The following is a 15,892-nucleotide window of genomic DNA, read 5'->3' as shown; positions in this document are numbered from 1 at the left end:
TCCCGTTACTGTAGGCCTGACCATCATCTTGTAAAATATCTCATTACATCTACCTTTTAATTTAATTGCACGGACATTATCTTTATTGTATCAGCACACTTTTTCCTGTTATAGGTAAATCCCCAATAGAAAATATCATTGTTTTGCAACCATGAATTTCATATATAACGCTGCTGTAGATAATGAAATTAACGCGTGTAAGAAAAATTCAAATGGGAAAAGACCCACTAACAGTAAAGCAATAGCCAGATAATTATAAAATTAAAAAATCTTTATTAGGACATGTTAGCCTAACGCATTTAACCGTAAGGATCAAAGATTGGGGAGCCGCAACCATCGAGCATAGGAGATGGTGTGCAGGGTCAGGTATAGTAAATATATATCAGACAAAAGAAAAAGAAAGAACTGGCTCATATGACTGCACCTTCCCATCTATAACATCCGAACACTCATGTGTATTGGTTACATAAAACATAACTTTTAATATATTTGTTAAAACAAATGTCCAGTATTTACAAGTTAAAAAGTAGGTTAGTAACAGGACGGTGGATCGACAAGAGGCAACGTGGTTGATTCTGTTGGGTATTCAGATATGCATTAATCGCAAAGACAAGTTACTAACCCGTCTGCCGAAGTTAATCAACTGCATACTCAGTATGTCTTGGTACTAATTACTAAAACCAGCAAGTCCACCATCCACCACTTGGAGATCCCTCCCATAAAGTGGTTAGGTAGATACAACAAGTATAAATGCCAGTAACCGTATTGCATACTCAGTATGCTCTAGTATGAAGTAGCCAAACTGGCAAATCATCCATTCACATCCGATGCCAACCCCTGGACTTGCTGGTTTTTGTAATTAGTACCAAGACATACTGAGTTTGCAATTGATTAACCTCGGCAGATGGGTTAGTAACTTGTCTTTGCGATTAATGCATATCTGAATACCCAACAGAATCAACCACGTTGCCTCTTGTCGATCCACCGTCCTGTTAATAACCTACTTTTTAACTTGTAAATACTGGACATTTGTTAAAAGTTATGTTTTATGTAATCAATACACATGAGTGTTTGGATGTTATAGATGCGAAGGTGCAATCATATGGACCAGTTATTTCTTCAGAAGAGTTCAGAAGTCTACCAGGGGTACATGCATAGCCTATTTTGGATTCCCAGATTGGACTTGATTTCTGTCACAATTACCTTGCTAGTTATTTTGAATGTTTTTATCATGTGTGCTAATACTGTAGAGTAATTGGCTTGTAGGCATGTTTCACCTTTAGATCATGGTCATGGTGGCATGTACTATTTTAATCCATGTTGCATTCACTTAATGACATTGAGAGCACTGCAGTATGTGCAGCGCCATGTTTCTGTAAATCCATTAATTCTGTAGCTGTAAAATACATTTTTTGAATGCAGTAAATCGGCAGTCAATGTAGTGTGTTTGTAAGAATTGTATTTATTTGCTGATGGCTTTACTCCAAAAGTTTTGATTGGAATGTGAGCCCTCACTTTTACTAGATATAAAGAGACAGAGACAATTTAATGTAAAACGCTTATCTCCTAAGAGCCAGGTACAATTCAGTGAGAAAAACCTTACCAACCAGTGGCTTGCGAGCAACATGTTGTTCACCAACCCCTTGGATGTTGCTCTCAGTGGCCTCAAAGCAGGTGCTTATTTTTGAATTCTTGGGTTGGAGGCAAGTTTTGGTTGCATAAAAACCATATGTACTGCCAAACAGAGCCTCCTGTAGGCTGCCAGTCCACGTAGGGTCTACCAAATAACCAATCACAGGCCTTATTTGGTATTCCGTTGGATTTTCTTCATGGTTGTGTTGCTCCCCAACTTTTTTTACTCTTCAATGTGGGTCACAGGTATAAAAGGTTGGGGACCCCGGGTTAGACCTTCAGCCTTCTGATTAGAGCTATAGGGGTGGATCATGGCGTGTATTAGAGAATAGTTAGCTCTCAGTACCTTCTGAATATAAAATGTAAGAGGACATTTGCCTAAGAAATGTTAAGAAAAACATGACCCGTGTCAGACTGGCCCACTAGGATACCAGAAAAACTCCCAGCGGACCCAGGGAACAGAAGGTCAATCTACTTCTAACTATTTGACCTATTTCATAGTCATGTCCTATTTGTCTAGGAATAGAATACAATATGTAAAGAAAATAGGCTAGGAGAATAAATAGAGTGAGAGGAGGAAAGGAGAATGAGGAGAGGGGGTAAAATAGTTTGGAGAGTGGGTCCCTGGTATCCCAGTATGATACTCACCATAACATCATTAAATAAAAATCCATACCAATGTTCTACTGACAGACACTATTGGTGGCACAAGAAGATGGTGTTGGCGCTCACATGCTAAAACTGCACTATAGTCTGTGCAACCAGTTTCATAGAACACTAACATGAATTGAAAAGTATATTGGTTGGAAAATGTTGTGCCTGAAGTGGTGGAAAGTAATGTTGTAAATAACAATAATAGTAAACACTTTTATATACACTGTGACCAGTTCTTTTTAGTAGCAGCTTATAGGTATCACAAGGTACAGTGTTAAATCCCCCGGAGAAATAAATATGCCATTTATTTGACACTATTGTTTAGTTTTTCTTCGTGTATTTTCTTACAGAACTTGATAAATAGGCCCCTAAGAGCCATTTATGTATTTCCGACTTCCCAGATGAATGGGCACTACTCAAGACTTGGTGATGGCAGGCATGTGCATGAGAGAGCCAGCCGGTATCAACTGATATTTGTGCATTTGCTGCCAATTTATACATTCATTGCATTATATCCAGAGCTTTTTATATTAAAGGGATACTGTCATGGGAAAAAACTTTTTTTTTCAAAATGAATCCGTTAATAGTGCTACTCCAGCAGAATTCTGCACTGAAATCCATTTCTCAAAAGAGCAAAGAGATTTTTTTATATTCAATTTTGAAATCTGACATGGGGATAGACATATTGTCAATTTCCCAGCTGCCCCAAGTCATGTGACTTGTGCTCTGATAAACTTCAATCACTCTTTACTGCTGTACTGCAAGTTGGAGTGATATCACCCCCTCCCTTTCCCCCCCAGCAGCCTAACAACAGAACAATGGGAAGGTAACCAGATAACAGCTGAGGAAATTCAAACGAGAGCAATCCAAACCTGGAGAGGTGAGCATGCACAGACAGCCTGGTAGATGTAACCGCTGGGTCCGCTCTGGCCGCGGCAAACAACAATCCAAGGATAAGGGGGTTGCGGACACCGCCAGCTGGTATCAGTAAATGTGAACCGGAACGTATTAAAACAAATCCATCTTTATTAGACAATTTAAAAATAGCAGGCAGGGGAAAGGAGAACAGGCTTGACGCGTTTCGTGACGTCTAGGTCACTTCATCAGAAGCTTGAAGGCCCCCTGCTGGATCCTCACAGAAATAACACCCATAATTAAGAACATTGAGAACATATGTTAAAAGTCACGTAACAGGTACACTCTGTATTCAAATAATGATAAACATATATAAAGATAAGCATATTTAACAGCAACAACGTATGTACTGCAAGGTCATAATATGATGTAAACATGGTTATATAAATGTTAATAGAAATACTTATTTATAAGAATAATTATAAGGATATCAAGTCGAGGAGTGAAAAAGAAGCTTTGAAAAAGGTAATAAACTAGTAGTCAATGAAACAAGTCAGTTCCCATTCTCTATTTAGCCCATGTGGGGTCACCGTATTTAGCTTAAAGATCCAGTAGGCTTTTTCAAAGCTTCTTTTTCAGCGTATTTTACTCTTTAGCTGCCTTTTTCCCGTTTCTCTGTGATGTTTTGATTTTTCCGAATATTTGATGATTTTTGGGCCTTCATAAAACTAAAATTAAAATTATATATTTTTGTATATTTTTGTATAATTTTGCATAATTTTGAATAATTTTGTATGGTTTTTCCAATTTCATAATTTTGGTGCTGCTTGCACTCCTCGACTTGATATCCTTATAATTATTCTTATAAATAAGTATTTCTATTAACATTTATATAACCATGTTTACATCATATTATGACCTTGCAGTACATACGTTGTTGCTGTTAAATATGCTTATCTTTATATATGTTTATCATTATTTGAATACAGAGTGTACCTGTTACGTGACTTTTAACATATGTTCTCAATGTTCTTAATTATGGGTGTTATTTCTGTGAGGATCCAGCAGGGGGCCTTCAAGCTTCTGATGAAGTGACCTAGACGTCACGAAACGCGTCAAGCCTGTTCTCCTTTCCCCTGCCTGCTATTTTTAAATTGTCTAATAAAGATGGATTTGTTTTAATACGTTCCGGTTCACATTTACTGATACCAGCTGGCGGTGTCCGCAACCCCCTTATCCTTGAACCAGATAACAGCTCCCTAACACAAGATAACAGCTGCCTGGTAGATCTAAGAACAACACTCAATAGTAAAAACCCCATGTCCCACTGAGACACATTCAGTTACATTGAGAAGGAAAAACAGCAGCCTGCCAGAAAGCATTAAGACATGTTTAAGTGCTAAGGGGATGAGTGGAGTCTAAACGCCCCACACTTGAAGGTGCAGCTCATCTGACAGAATAAGAGTGGTATCACATATCACCCAAACCTAACCATGCTTGTGCCAATAAGAGGAAATACATCTTGCCTAACAGTATATAGATCTATCCATTGTGGTATACAGGTATGGGGCTTATGAAACAGAATGTCTGGTTTTTGAGATAATGGATCTTTCTGTAACTTGGATCTCCTTACCTTAAGACAACTTGTAAATATATTAGATACTAAATAAACCCAATAGGCTGGCTTTGCCTTCAATAAGGATTAAATAGATATATTGGTTGGGATCAAGTACAAGGTACTGTTTTTTGTCCAATGCAAAAAAACACAACTTATAAGTATAAAACAGGGAGGGAATCTATTATCTAGAAATCCTTTGTCCAGAGAGCTCCCAAATACAACAATGTAATTTCTAATAGCGCTTTAGGAAGCAAACCGTTTTTTCTTTGTACTAATAAAACAGTAGCTTGTAACTAAGCTGCATGAATCCATATTGAGGTCAACACAATACATTAGTATTTTTGGGCTGAATTTTGAGCCTTGGTAGATTGTCTGTGATGGAATTCCTTTATTACAACTATTACCCATGGAGCTCATAACTGCAGGGTTCACATTGTATGTAGTGCCAATCTGATAAAGCACTTTGCTTATTAGTATAAAAAGCTGGAGTTCCATAACCTGCTTATATGGTCATGAAACTCCTCGGTGACTTATAATATCCTTATATTTTACAAGAGGGGGTACTTTATTCACTATATAATACACACCAGGTATATAAGTATATCCAGTATCCAGATGGCAGCAGAATCACTGGGTAATTAAATGTGATTGGATAAATATGTTTATTGGTCTGTGGTTTAACTGTTAAATAAGCCACTTATACTAATTCATGATGATATTTATACGGTTAAATCCAGGGAATGCCAGGGCTTGCGTATCTGTTCTGCAGCCATCCTAAATAACATTCATCCTGCCGTATAGCAGGAACTTGCTCTCCCACTCTGTAACACAAGACGCCCTTGGAGACATTTCTAAGGCACATGCATTAATAATTAAGATTTAATATCTTCCATAATTGTTTGGAGATATCGATCCCTCCAGTGGCGTATCGTTATTGCAAAGGTCAACACATAGCGGGACGCACGTCTAACAAGCAGCCCATCTCTGAGCTTCTCAAGTAAATGTTGCAGTTCCTGAAAATACTTTCCTTTTATTTATTATGTCCCGTGTTTTGGACATTTCAACATTAGTTGACTTGTAGGCAAACCAAACCAGTGTAAATGATATGGAAACACTAGCTCTTAAAGGGAAATATCAAGTGAATCTTCTGATTTCTTCTTTGGGACACACTGCTGTGGTTTGGCCATTTTTACCTTGAAGGGATCATCCTTAGGAGTTGTAATAATTTCATTGTTTCTGCTTCCTACAATCTTCTGCAGTGAGTTGATCTTCTACCCTGCTTCTTCTCTGGTGAGTTTTGGGCTGCAGTTGATAAGTTCAGTGTAGGGCACAGGAAAACATCAGGGTTGGATTGGCCAATCAAAGTAACAGGATCTCTCATTAGTCCATATTTAGTTCCGCTGTGGTCACTAAATAAAAACCTATACAATTAAGGAGGCATGAGAGTTGGCCTGGAGGCATCAGAGTAACCAGAAGATCTCACTGTGGTCCCTAAATAAAAATGTATACATATACTATCTCAAATATCTGTGAGGGTGGGCACAGGGTGTCTAATTAGGAGACCGAGTCCAACACTGATATTTAGTAGGATCATTCCCAAATTTATCATCCCCCCCACAAACAACATATAAAGGGTTTATGAATGCCTGAAGATATTTTTACATAGCTGTATACTTGCTGAGGCTGAAAGAGGACACATACTGTATCTATCAAATTGGATCCTATGTAATGTGTAGGAGGTGATCCAGAGGAAGACGAAAAACCCATTAGAAGCAGGGCCAGATTCGACTAAGCGGCGTCCCCAGTGCACCTAAAGATGCACCTGGGCGGCATGCTGCCCAAGGCCCGGGCCTTTGTGGCCTCGCCACAAATCCGGGCCTGATTAAAAGCCATCTCAAATTTGCATCAGAAAGGGAAAATCATCGTTCCTGACACCAAATAGAACTACTCCTTATGGCAACATTGTACTAATGGGGTGATTTATAAATGTTCGAATTTAAAATTCTCAATTCATTTTCAAATACTCAAATGTTTAGTATTTATTAAGTACAAAAAAACTGGTAAAATTTCGGCATCTAAAAGCTTGTGAATTCATGTAGAAGCAAATGGGAGTTTTCCTATGCAAAATTCTAATTTTGTTCACAAATTTGAGGTATTAGAGTTTTTTCCACAATTTTATTCAGTCGAGTTTTTTTATATTCTGATTTTTTATTTTTATTTCATTTTGCAATTATTCGAAGAAAAAAAAAACTCACAAATTTAAATGTTGATAAGCAGGCCTCTGTGTGTGTAATAATATCCTATATATTTTTGCTTGAGATAAACAAAAACCAATCACCTTAATGGTAATGTCACTTAGGGCGTATTCAGCCACCTGACAACTTGTAGGAATCACTCTTGTTTCAATATATAAACAGTTTCAACTACCCACAGTAGTTACAGGGTATTTATCTTTACTAGACATACAGTAGCCTACAAAGTACTGGCTAACCTTGTAGCATTGGTAGAATACCGTCTTCTTGTTATCTACAGCAGGTCTGCTATCTTCCCTAGTCATTGGGCTGTTTGTATTCAGGGGAACTCCAGGTGCCTGGAAATCTGCCCAACACTGGGCCTGATGGGGTAGTGGGCAGGGACAGAAGTTTGCATGTGATACACCACTTGGTTCATTTATCAGAAGGAAATTGTGCCCTACAGTAACCAGCTAGGAATGAGCTTTGATCAGACAACTGCTGATATTTAGAGGCTTATTTATATAAAGTCCATTTTAGTGGTTTTAGAGGCTTTTGAAACCACGACTGACATACTCTAAAAATGTTCATTGAATTTATTAAAAGTTCCTATTTAAAAAAGGGCTGAACGATCTGGAAAACATCCAAATACCACAAAAAGCTCTAAAAATTCGAGTTTTTTGGACATTTCCAAAAAATTTCCAAAACCCGCTAACATTCTAATTGATTTAAAAATGGTCCAATAGGATCAGCACTCCTCCCATTGACTTCTACATCACCCCTATGGCTTTCATGTTTTTTTACCTGAAAAATTTAGAATTTTTTAAAGATTTTTCGTAAAATAGGAAAACCACAAATTTTTCATGATTCATGGAAAAAAATTGCAATGTTATCGTTTGTAAGTGGACCCCTATTGGTTGCTCTCAGTTACCGCATTGAGGCAAATTTGCCCAAGGTTTAAGTAGGACTTGCATCTACAAATGCAACACAGCCAATGCTGTTAGGCCTGGACCATACCATTGTCATCTTGTTTTATCTCATTCTGGAAACACCTTACAGTGTTGAGCTCATTAAGGCCATTACCCATCGTGCCACTGCTTCATTGAAACTGTTGTCTGCTTCGTGTTAGCCGTCCTCACCATCCGGAAATGGAACGTAGAGACAGATGATATAAAACTTGTTCCAAATACTCATGAATCATTTCTTTACAGTCCTGATCTAGGTTGAAACGCCATAAAATAATGCTGTTACGTATAAGTCAACGAGCATTAAAGATGGTTTCTTTCTGTTCCTGCTGCAGCATCCAATGGGACCCACTCGGCATATCCCGACAAGAAAATGATCGATTCCCTAAAGGATTGTGCGTCATTGGATCGGAAAGGGAGACTCAGTGACATCATCTTTATTGAAGATTAAATCACAGCCTAAAGGGGAAGTTGAATCCGCCATCCACATACTTAGATTGCTCTACCATGAAATGGACTTCTTGTTAAAAGGGATTTCATTTCCTAGTACATTTTTTGCACTTTCTTATTGAAGACTTGAAGAGTTTGTCTTGATAAAAGTTGAAATACTTACCAAGGGTATTATTGTGATGTTTCTGTTTCTCTTTTTATCAATTTTGAAAAGAAACCTGGTTGATGTCCAGGAACCAACTTGCTAACCTGAGGCCTTTTATGTTTGTCAAAAACCATTTTGTTGCTGAAAGGTTCCCTATCTGTTGCAGAGCAATGAATGTGGGACCTGTGTGGGCGCTGGAGGGGGTTTGATCTCAAGTGTTTTCGTTATGGTATCAGATGCTGCATGGCTATCCTTAGTCTCCCTAAGCTTTCCATGTCATTGCTTTCCATGATGTCTGGGGAAAATGAACATCTGCTCTTTGGTAAGGGATCTGCGCCCACTTACTTATGGATTGGAGGCTGCACAATCCCACCCAGTACATTGTATCGTGTATCCATGCTTTCTGTATTTCCATTCTCTCTGTACCACTGCCTTGTACCCCATGTATTCTTGGGCTAGTCCAAAATATGCACCATATGCCACGTTCAGGTATAAAATCAATGGTTTGGCTTATAAAAAGTAAGACATCTGCATGTGAATTATAGTATATAGAAAACTACTTTCATCCCAGTTTTTGCCCTAGCGTTTCACTATTAATAATATCAGGGTGGAGTTATCGGGGTGCACTGTTCATTTAACTATATAAAGAATTCCATTTTCTATTTGAACCCCAAGCTTTCTCATTACAGTGTATAAGGCAGCTCTAAAATATGCCCTAACCTTTAAGCTTGCCTTATAGAAGTCATCCGGAGCTGGGCTTTTGTTATAATGTATATTACTGTGCAACCCATGCGACAGACCTGGGAGTTGGCTTTGGACCTGCAACACTCCAGATATTAGATGTTTAGGAATATATGGGAGCTGAGCCCAGAAGCAATCAAAATAAAAATGGGAACAAACACAAAGCTTCTCAGTGACTTGTATATATGAACTGCAACTCCCAAACCATATGTAAAACTACATTTTATTCAACTGGTCCATTAGAATCATCCGTAAATAGTGTGGCACCAGTTTTTCCTGAAAATGTCCATATTCAAGAAATACTGACCCATCCTGCAGCAACTTGCACCCATGTCATGTCCTTACGAGAGGGAAGAGAGATGGGAATCAGAGATTACACCTGTATGATGTTCCTATGCGTTTATAAGCTGTGCCGTATGTTTAATATGTGAGTGGTTACAGAGAGCCCCATTTTCACCCCATCGTCCATATCTTTACTTACTACCTAAGCCAATACAGTAAAGATATAAAAACTCCATCCCTGCTTGTCTTTGTGGGCCAAGACACTAAAGCTGTACAGATGTTTATGACTTATTCTGTAGGTTAATTTGAATGTATCACAAAAAAAAAAAAAAATAAAACTGAAAATGATGTTTTGACCAATCAGAATGATTTATTGGAATTTCATTCACACTAGTGTTTTGTCTGCCACCATGGTGGGTCTGTTGAAAAATCAGCGGAGAAACCATGTGTAGTGTAGTGGGTATTTTCTAATTTAATTGTATGATTTACAACATCTATTTCTGATTGAAGTCTTCTTTAGCTTTAGTCAGTGAAGCACATTTTAGAGAGCTATGGTAAAGATACGAAGTGAGGTGTCCTTGTTCTACATATATTGCTGGGTAAACAGCCTATAGGAAACACAGGTATGGTTACCCAGCAGATATCTTTTAGAATGAGTAAATAGACAGACACACAAGATTGAGTAACAAACTGAGTCTTGGTTGAAGAGATTTAAAGTTCTTGCTGATCTATTAGATCAGTGATCCCCAACCAGTAGCTCATGAGCAACATGTTGCTTCCCAACCCCTCGGATGTTGCTCCCAGTGGCTTCAAAGCAGATGCTTATTTTTGAATTCCAGGCTTGGACACAAGTTGGGGGCCCATGTTTTAGAACATTAAGCTAACAATATTGCCTAGGTCATCATTCAGGGTTAAAGATCTCTGTAGCTGTTGAGTATAAAGTACAACTTCATTTTTGGATGAGTAGCTTCACCTACCAGCGCCAGGATTTTGGAACATCGCTTGATTATCGGGAACCTGAGGGTCATGCACCAACAGGGCCGGATTTACCCTCCTTGCCCCCCTAGGCCCAGCTACTGTGCCGCAAGCCCCCCCCCCTCTGGAAGCATTTTCTGGATGTGAATCTTTTTCCAATCAGGACATTTATGCAAAAGTGGATCAGATGGATCAACTAGCAGTTAGGCTTGTTTGAGATATATCTATATATATTCTCTATATAGACACCTTTTTATACATAGATGCAGAGAGAGATGTGTCCCTTGTTTTGATAAGTTTGTCAATTGTGCTCCAGTGGGCAGCCGCAGCATCAGTTAAATATTTATTATAAAATAAAAAAGTCAAATCTTGGCAGCAGCATAATCTTTGTAGTTCCTATTTCTCAGCAGACATTATCCCTTATAATACATGAGTGATACTCAGAGTTCCCTGTATAACTCAGCCTGCAGCCTTGAGTCTTCATATGGTCACAGAACAACCCCGTCAGTAACTTCTATTATCCTTATCATTTACAGTAGGGGGTACATTATCCCTTATAATACATGAGTGATACTCAGAGTTCCCTGTATAACTCAGCCTGCAGCCTTGTGCCTTTATATGGTCACAGAACAACCCCTCAGTGACTTCTAATATCCTTATTTACAGTAGGGGGTACATTATCCCTTATAATACATGAGTGATACTCAGAGTTCCCTGTATAACTCAGCCTGCAGCCTTGAGTCTTCATATGGTCACAGAACAACCCCGTCAGTAACTTCTAATATCCTTATCATTTACAGTAGGGGGTACATTATCCATTATAATACATGATTGATACTCAGAGTTCCCTGTATAACTCAGCCTGCAGCCTTGTGTCTTTATATGGTCACAGAACAACCCCTCAGTGACTTCTAATATCCTTATCATTTACAGTAGGGGGTACATGATCTCTTATTATACATGAGTAATTCTCAGAGTACCCTGTTTCCAGTTGAAAAGATAATTTACAAATAGAACAAACTGTGTCTGATGTTGCACTTGGTACTGCAGCGCAGCTGATCTTATAAGAAGCAGTTTCTGGCCGTATCTGCTGCTGCACAAGTCTGTATGTCAGATGACAGAAAACCAATATTTTCGGCTGAACCCTGCAGCTAAGATGCAAGTCAATCACATTTTGTAAACAAGGGAAAAGTGTAAGGAAGGAAACCTAATTCTGTAATAGGTTGAAACGAAAAAGGTCCCTTATGTCGCACTCTTGTAAATTTCTTCTTAATGAAATATAATAATCATTAATTAATTAAATGGAGTAAATGGATTTAAATTAATTGAGGTTTTTAATTTCATCACACAATATATATAAAATCATGTACAAAATTCATTTATCAAATTTCATATGTAGCCATTAATTTAAATTCATATTATTAGTTTGTATATAAATATTTCATCTTGATTATCGTAGCAGTAACTTAAAGCATAAAAAGTTCTATATCAAAAATAGACTAATTGTGTAATAGAACTGAAATGGTTTTCATTTTGTAGGAAGCAGGAAAGGGCCATAAAAACATCTATAACAGGTTTAGAGCACTTGTGATTCTGCACCTCCAGCAAATCTGCAAGTTGACTATGACATATTTCTCTACATGGCCGATATACAGCAGATCTGCAGGGGAAATATTAAATGTACATACCAGGAACAGATCACCTTGCTGGGACACACGCAGCACAGCAGATGCAGCAGCAGCACGAGCACAGAGAGGAGTGGGAGGGGGCGGAGCCACAGCGGGAGATAGGCTGGAGGAGCGGTCCTAAAGCCAGCCGGATCTATCAGGAGCAGCCGACTTACACAAGATGTTAAGGGGCGCCTTCTTGCCGCCCCTAACATCTTGCCGCCCTAGGCCCGGGCCTAGGGGGCCTTTCCCTAAATCCGGGCCTGTGCACCAAAGGTTGCGGAGCTCCCCGATTGTGCTGAATTGATGCTGAACCGGCTAATCTTGTAAATACCATCATACAAAGCTAAGTAAATCTTTTTAAATTCTACCTTTACTTGTGTAAGTTATTGCTCACAAGCAGCATATCAAAAGATGTAATCATTGATCCTGTATTTGTATTAATACAATTATTAATATTGATAAAGGTATTTTACACCATGACGAAAACCCAAACTGTTATTGGAGAGTATTTATTGGATCAACTTGTTCTATTACCCCAGCCTTTTTTTTTTTCTCCAAATCTATTTATTTAAGCAGTGACAAATAACAACAATGCGTTATAATTGCACAACAAAAGGAAGTTAGCATATTCAGTGGCATAATTAGATATTACTGGGCCCCACAGCAAGTTATTTTTCAGGCCCCCAAAATGTCCAGAGGTTGACCTGTTTTACCAATATGTATTGAAATTATACATGCACCCATGTGGGCCCCCTATACCTTCTGGGCCCCCCTGCAGCTGCAGGGTCTGCTTCCTCTGTAGTTACACCCCTGAGCATATTTAAGAGGGAGAAACAGAAGTAACCAACCTTTTCTGTTGCCCCTGACCCCTTGATTAACTTCAAGGAATGGAGATTTTTCCACTGGATAAATATGACAGTGTCCAAGAAAATCTGCTATCAATAAAAAAAAACCTTGACTGAGTTTAATCTTTTTTTATTTTTACAATTGTTTTTAAGTATAACAACCTCCCTGAGATAGGGAATGTTTAGCATGAAGGTTCCATTCTGGCACCTGTTTTTGATCGGATGTTGGGACCTGAATTGCCTGCTGCATTAGCAACACGTGCCAGACATAGGGGGTTCCATTGAGAACAGTTGGAAGGGTAAAGGTTGGTAAGGTTGGTGGCTTTCTATATATTACATAGTTACATAGTTAAATTGGGTTGACAAAGTCCATCAAGTTCAACCCCTCCAAATGAAAACCCAGAATCCACACACACACACCCCTCCCTACTTTCACATAAATTCTATATACCCATATCTATACTAACTATAGAGTTTAGTATCACAATAGCCTTTGATATTATGTCTGTCCAAGAAATCATCCAAGCCATTCTTGAAGGCATTAACTGAATCAGCATCACAACATCACACGGCAGTGCATTCCACAACCTCACTGTCCTGACTGTGAAGAACCCCCTACGTTGCTTCAAATGAAAGTTCTTTTCTTCTAGTCTAAAGGGGAGGCCTCTGGTACAGTGATCCTCTTTATGGGTATATCACTCCAAATATCAGAGGACTACAATATCAGCAGGCCGATGACAGTTATACTGGTGGAGAGAGCAAGGAAACTGTATTTCTGCAGTAGATTGAGCTGTAAAGATGCCAGTCCGTTGCATCTAGCATAATGCACCCCTTACCAAAATGTACTGTAGAGTGAAGCCATTGCTTTGCTTGAAAAGAACTTTTATGATCAACATTATGGTGGTTAAAATAAAGCTAATCAAGTAATAAAGATGTAAATAGCAAATGAGTTCACAGTGTAGCTGCTGTTAGATGCCAATAGATGATCCATCCTGAAGAACATACATTGGTTGGTGATTCTGATGCTCGTGACACCAGAGATGGCAGAAACATTCCATCTGACAAGGTCAGGAGTATTTCCTAGATAGGCACTTGTTGCTCATGGACAGAGAATGCAAATCAGTAGAGCCAACCATTGAGGCCACTCATTGTTTCCTACGTCTCTACAAACTATTGGGATTTGAAAGGGCTTTAGATGGTAGATGTTTACACTTGTGTATACACAATAAAGTGCTCATTACACCCAAAGTTCCTATGGCAGTTGTCCATCAGAGTACCGATATATTCACTATAACTGCAAGACTGCAACCAGGCCAATGGGAGTCATCTCTATAGACCTGTGGGACTGTTCAAATTGTGGGTGCTGGCCTCCCCGGGGGCTGAAAGCAGTGACAGGGGGGCCCAGGCTAAAAGTCACATAGTGTTTTGCTGTCCTAACTAGACCTGGAAACCCAGAATGACTGTAAGATTTGGTGTGACCACTTATTTACTGTGTTTGGAACTGTGGTCTCAACACCTAATACAGCAATTTTTTCCTATTATTTTATATTAACTTTGATGTGAGCGTAGTGAGGGCGGGGCTGACTAATTTGAACCTCAAAGTGGGACTTTAAGGGGCAGATTTAACAAGGATCGAAGTGAAAATTTGAATTCAAATTTTCGAGTTTATTTTAGTGTAATTCGACTAGGGAATAGAAAATTTGATTCGAATTTTGAAATGTATCATGTACTGACCCTTTAAGAATTCTTATTGGAGTATTCGCAGCCTTAAACCTGCCGAATCGCTGTTTTAGCCTATGGCAATGGCCTGGAATCTCTTTGGAGTTATTTGGAAACATCCTGAAAATTGAGGGGTTTTTTTGGTGAAAAAACTTGAATCGAATTCGATTAGAGATTGCGGGTCGATCCCATTCACCTGAGTTTGAACAATTTCAAATGGTCGTTTTTTATTCGAATTTTGAGTTCATGGGGGTTTTTACAAACTATCCAAAGAATAGAAAAGAACCCCCACTAGAACAGACTAAACTCAGGCAGTCACAAAGTATTATTGACACACTTATTTATAGTTAGTTGAATAGACACTTGAATATGCCACTTATTAAATTGTTATAAAGTGCTGTGCAATAATTTATAAAGTGCAGTGCAAGGATTATTAGTGAGGAGCTTGAAAGACCAAATTTCTTCTTTCCCACAATATTATTAGACAATTAATAGAGTGATACCAAATTGATCACCAATTTCTAAATTACTAGTAGTGCTAAAAAAATTTTTTAATAATTATAATTGATTGACTAAAATGAGAATATTGAATATATTAGATTATAAAGTGCTACAGTGCTAAATGAATTTAGTAGTCCTTCCTAATTAGTAAGGTTCAATTCGTTAAATAACTAGACTGCCATTAGATAGGATAAAAATAAGAAATTAATTAAATCATTGCTCAAATTCATGAGAAAAGGAGGAAAATGAAAAAAGAGAGGGTGGAGTTGTCCCAAAACTACTACCTAATTTGTTCTATCCCTAGGACACCACAAAGGTGGAGAAGGCAGAGTAACCGGGACTGTGGTCTCGTGATTAACTAAGCCCTAAGCTGATTTGAGAGACTACGATATCCTATAAAACCACAATTCCACGGTCTCCTGGGAGTTTAGTATTGCAGAGAAAGAGAAGGAGTTGAACCGAGCAAAGATTCTTTCCACCACCCTCCAAAAATTGTTTGACCCCAAGTTGAGTATATAGTTTTAAAAGATAACCAGATCTGGAAATGAAACGCCGACGCGCGTTTCGCTATGTTAGCTTTGTCAAGGCGTAATAATTATTATTACGCCT

The 15,892-nt window shown here is 38.5% G+C and overlaps 1 protein-coding gene across 7 annotated transcripts in view; it reads left to right on the top strand.

The window, feature by feature from the left end:
• chd5.S (chromodomain helicase DNA binding protein 5 S homeolog) overlaps nt 1-9,933 on the top strand; it is a 133,582-nt gene extending 123,649 nt beyond the window's left edge. For 6 of the 7 annotated variants that reach the window (XM_041571481.1, XM_018227958.2, XM_041571479.1 and 3 more), the window contains one exon: nt 8,291-9,933. In XM_041571481.1, the coding sequence (XP_041427415.1) occupies nt 8,291-8,406 (116 nt within the window). In that variant the 3' untranslated portion in view covers nt 8,407-9,933. The remainder of the gene's footprint in view (nt 1-8,290) is intronic. The other variant, XM_041571480.1, reaches the window with a different exon arrangement.
• Nucleotides 9,934-15,892: the final 5,959 nt, after the last annotated feature.

This window comes from Xenopus laevis, chromosome 7S (genome assembly GCF_017654675.1).
Source record: "Xenopus laevis strain J_2021 chromosome 7S, Xenopus_laevis_v10.1, whole genome shotgun sequence".
Lineage (NCBI taxonomy): Eukaryota > Metazoa > Chordata > Amphibia > Anura > Pipidae > Xenopus > Xenopus laevis.
Note: the sequence above shows the minus strand (reverse complement) of the source record. Positions and strands in the feature narration are given on the sequence as shown.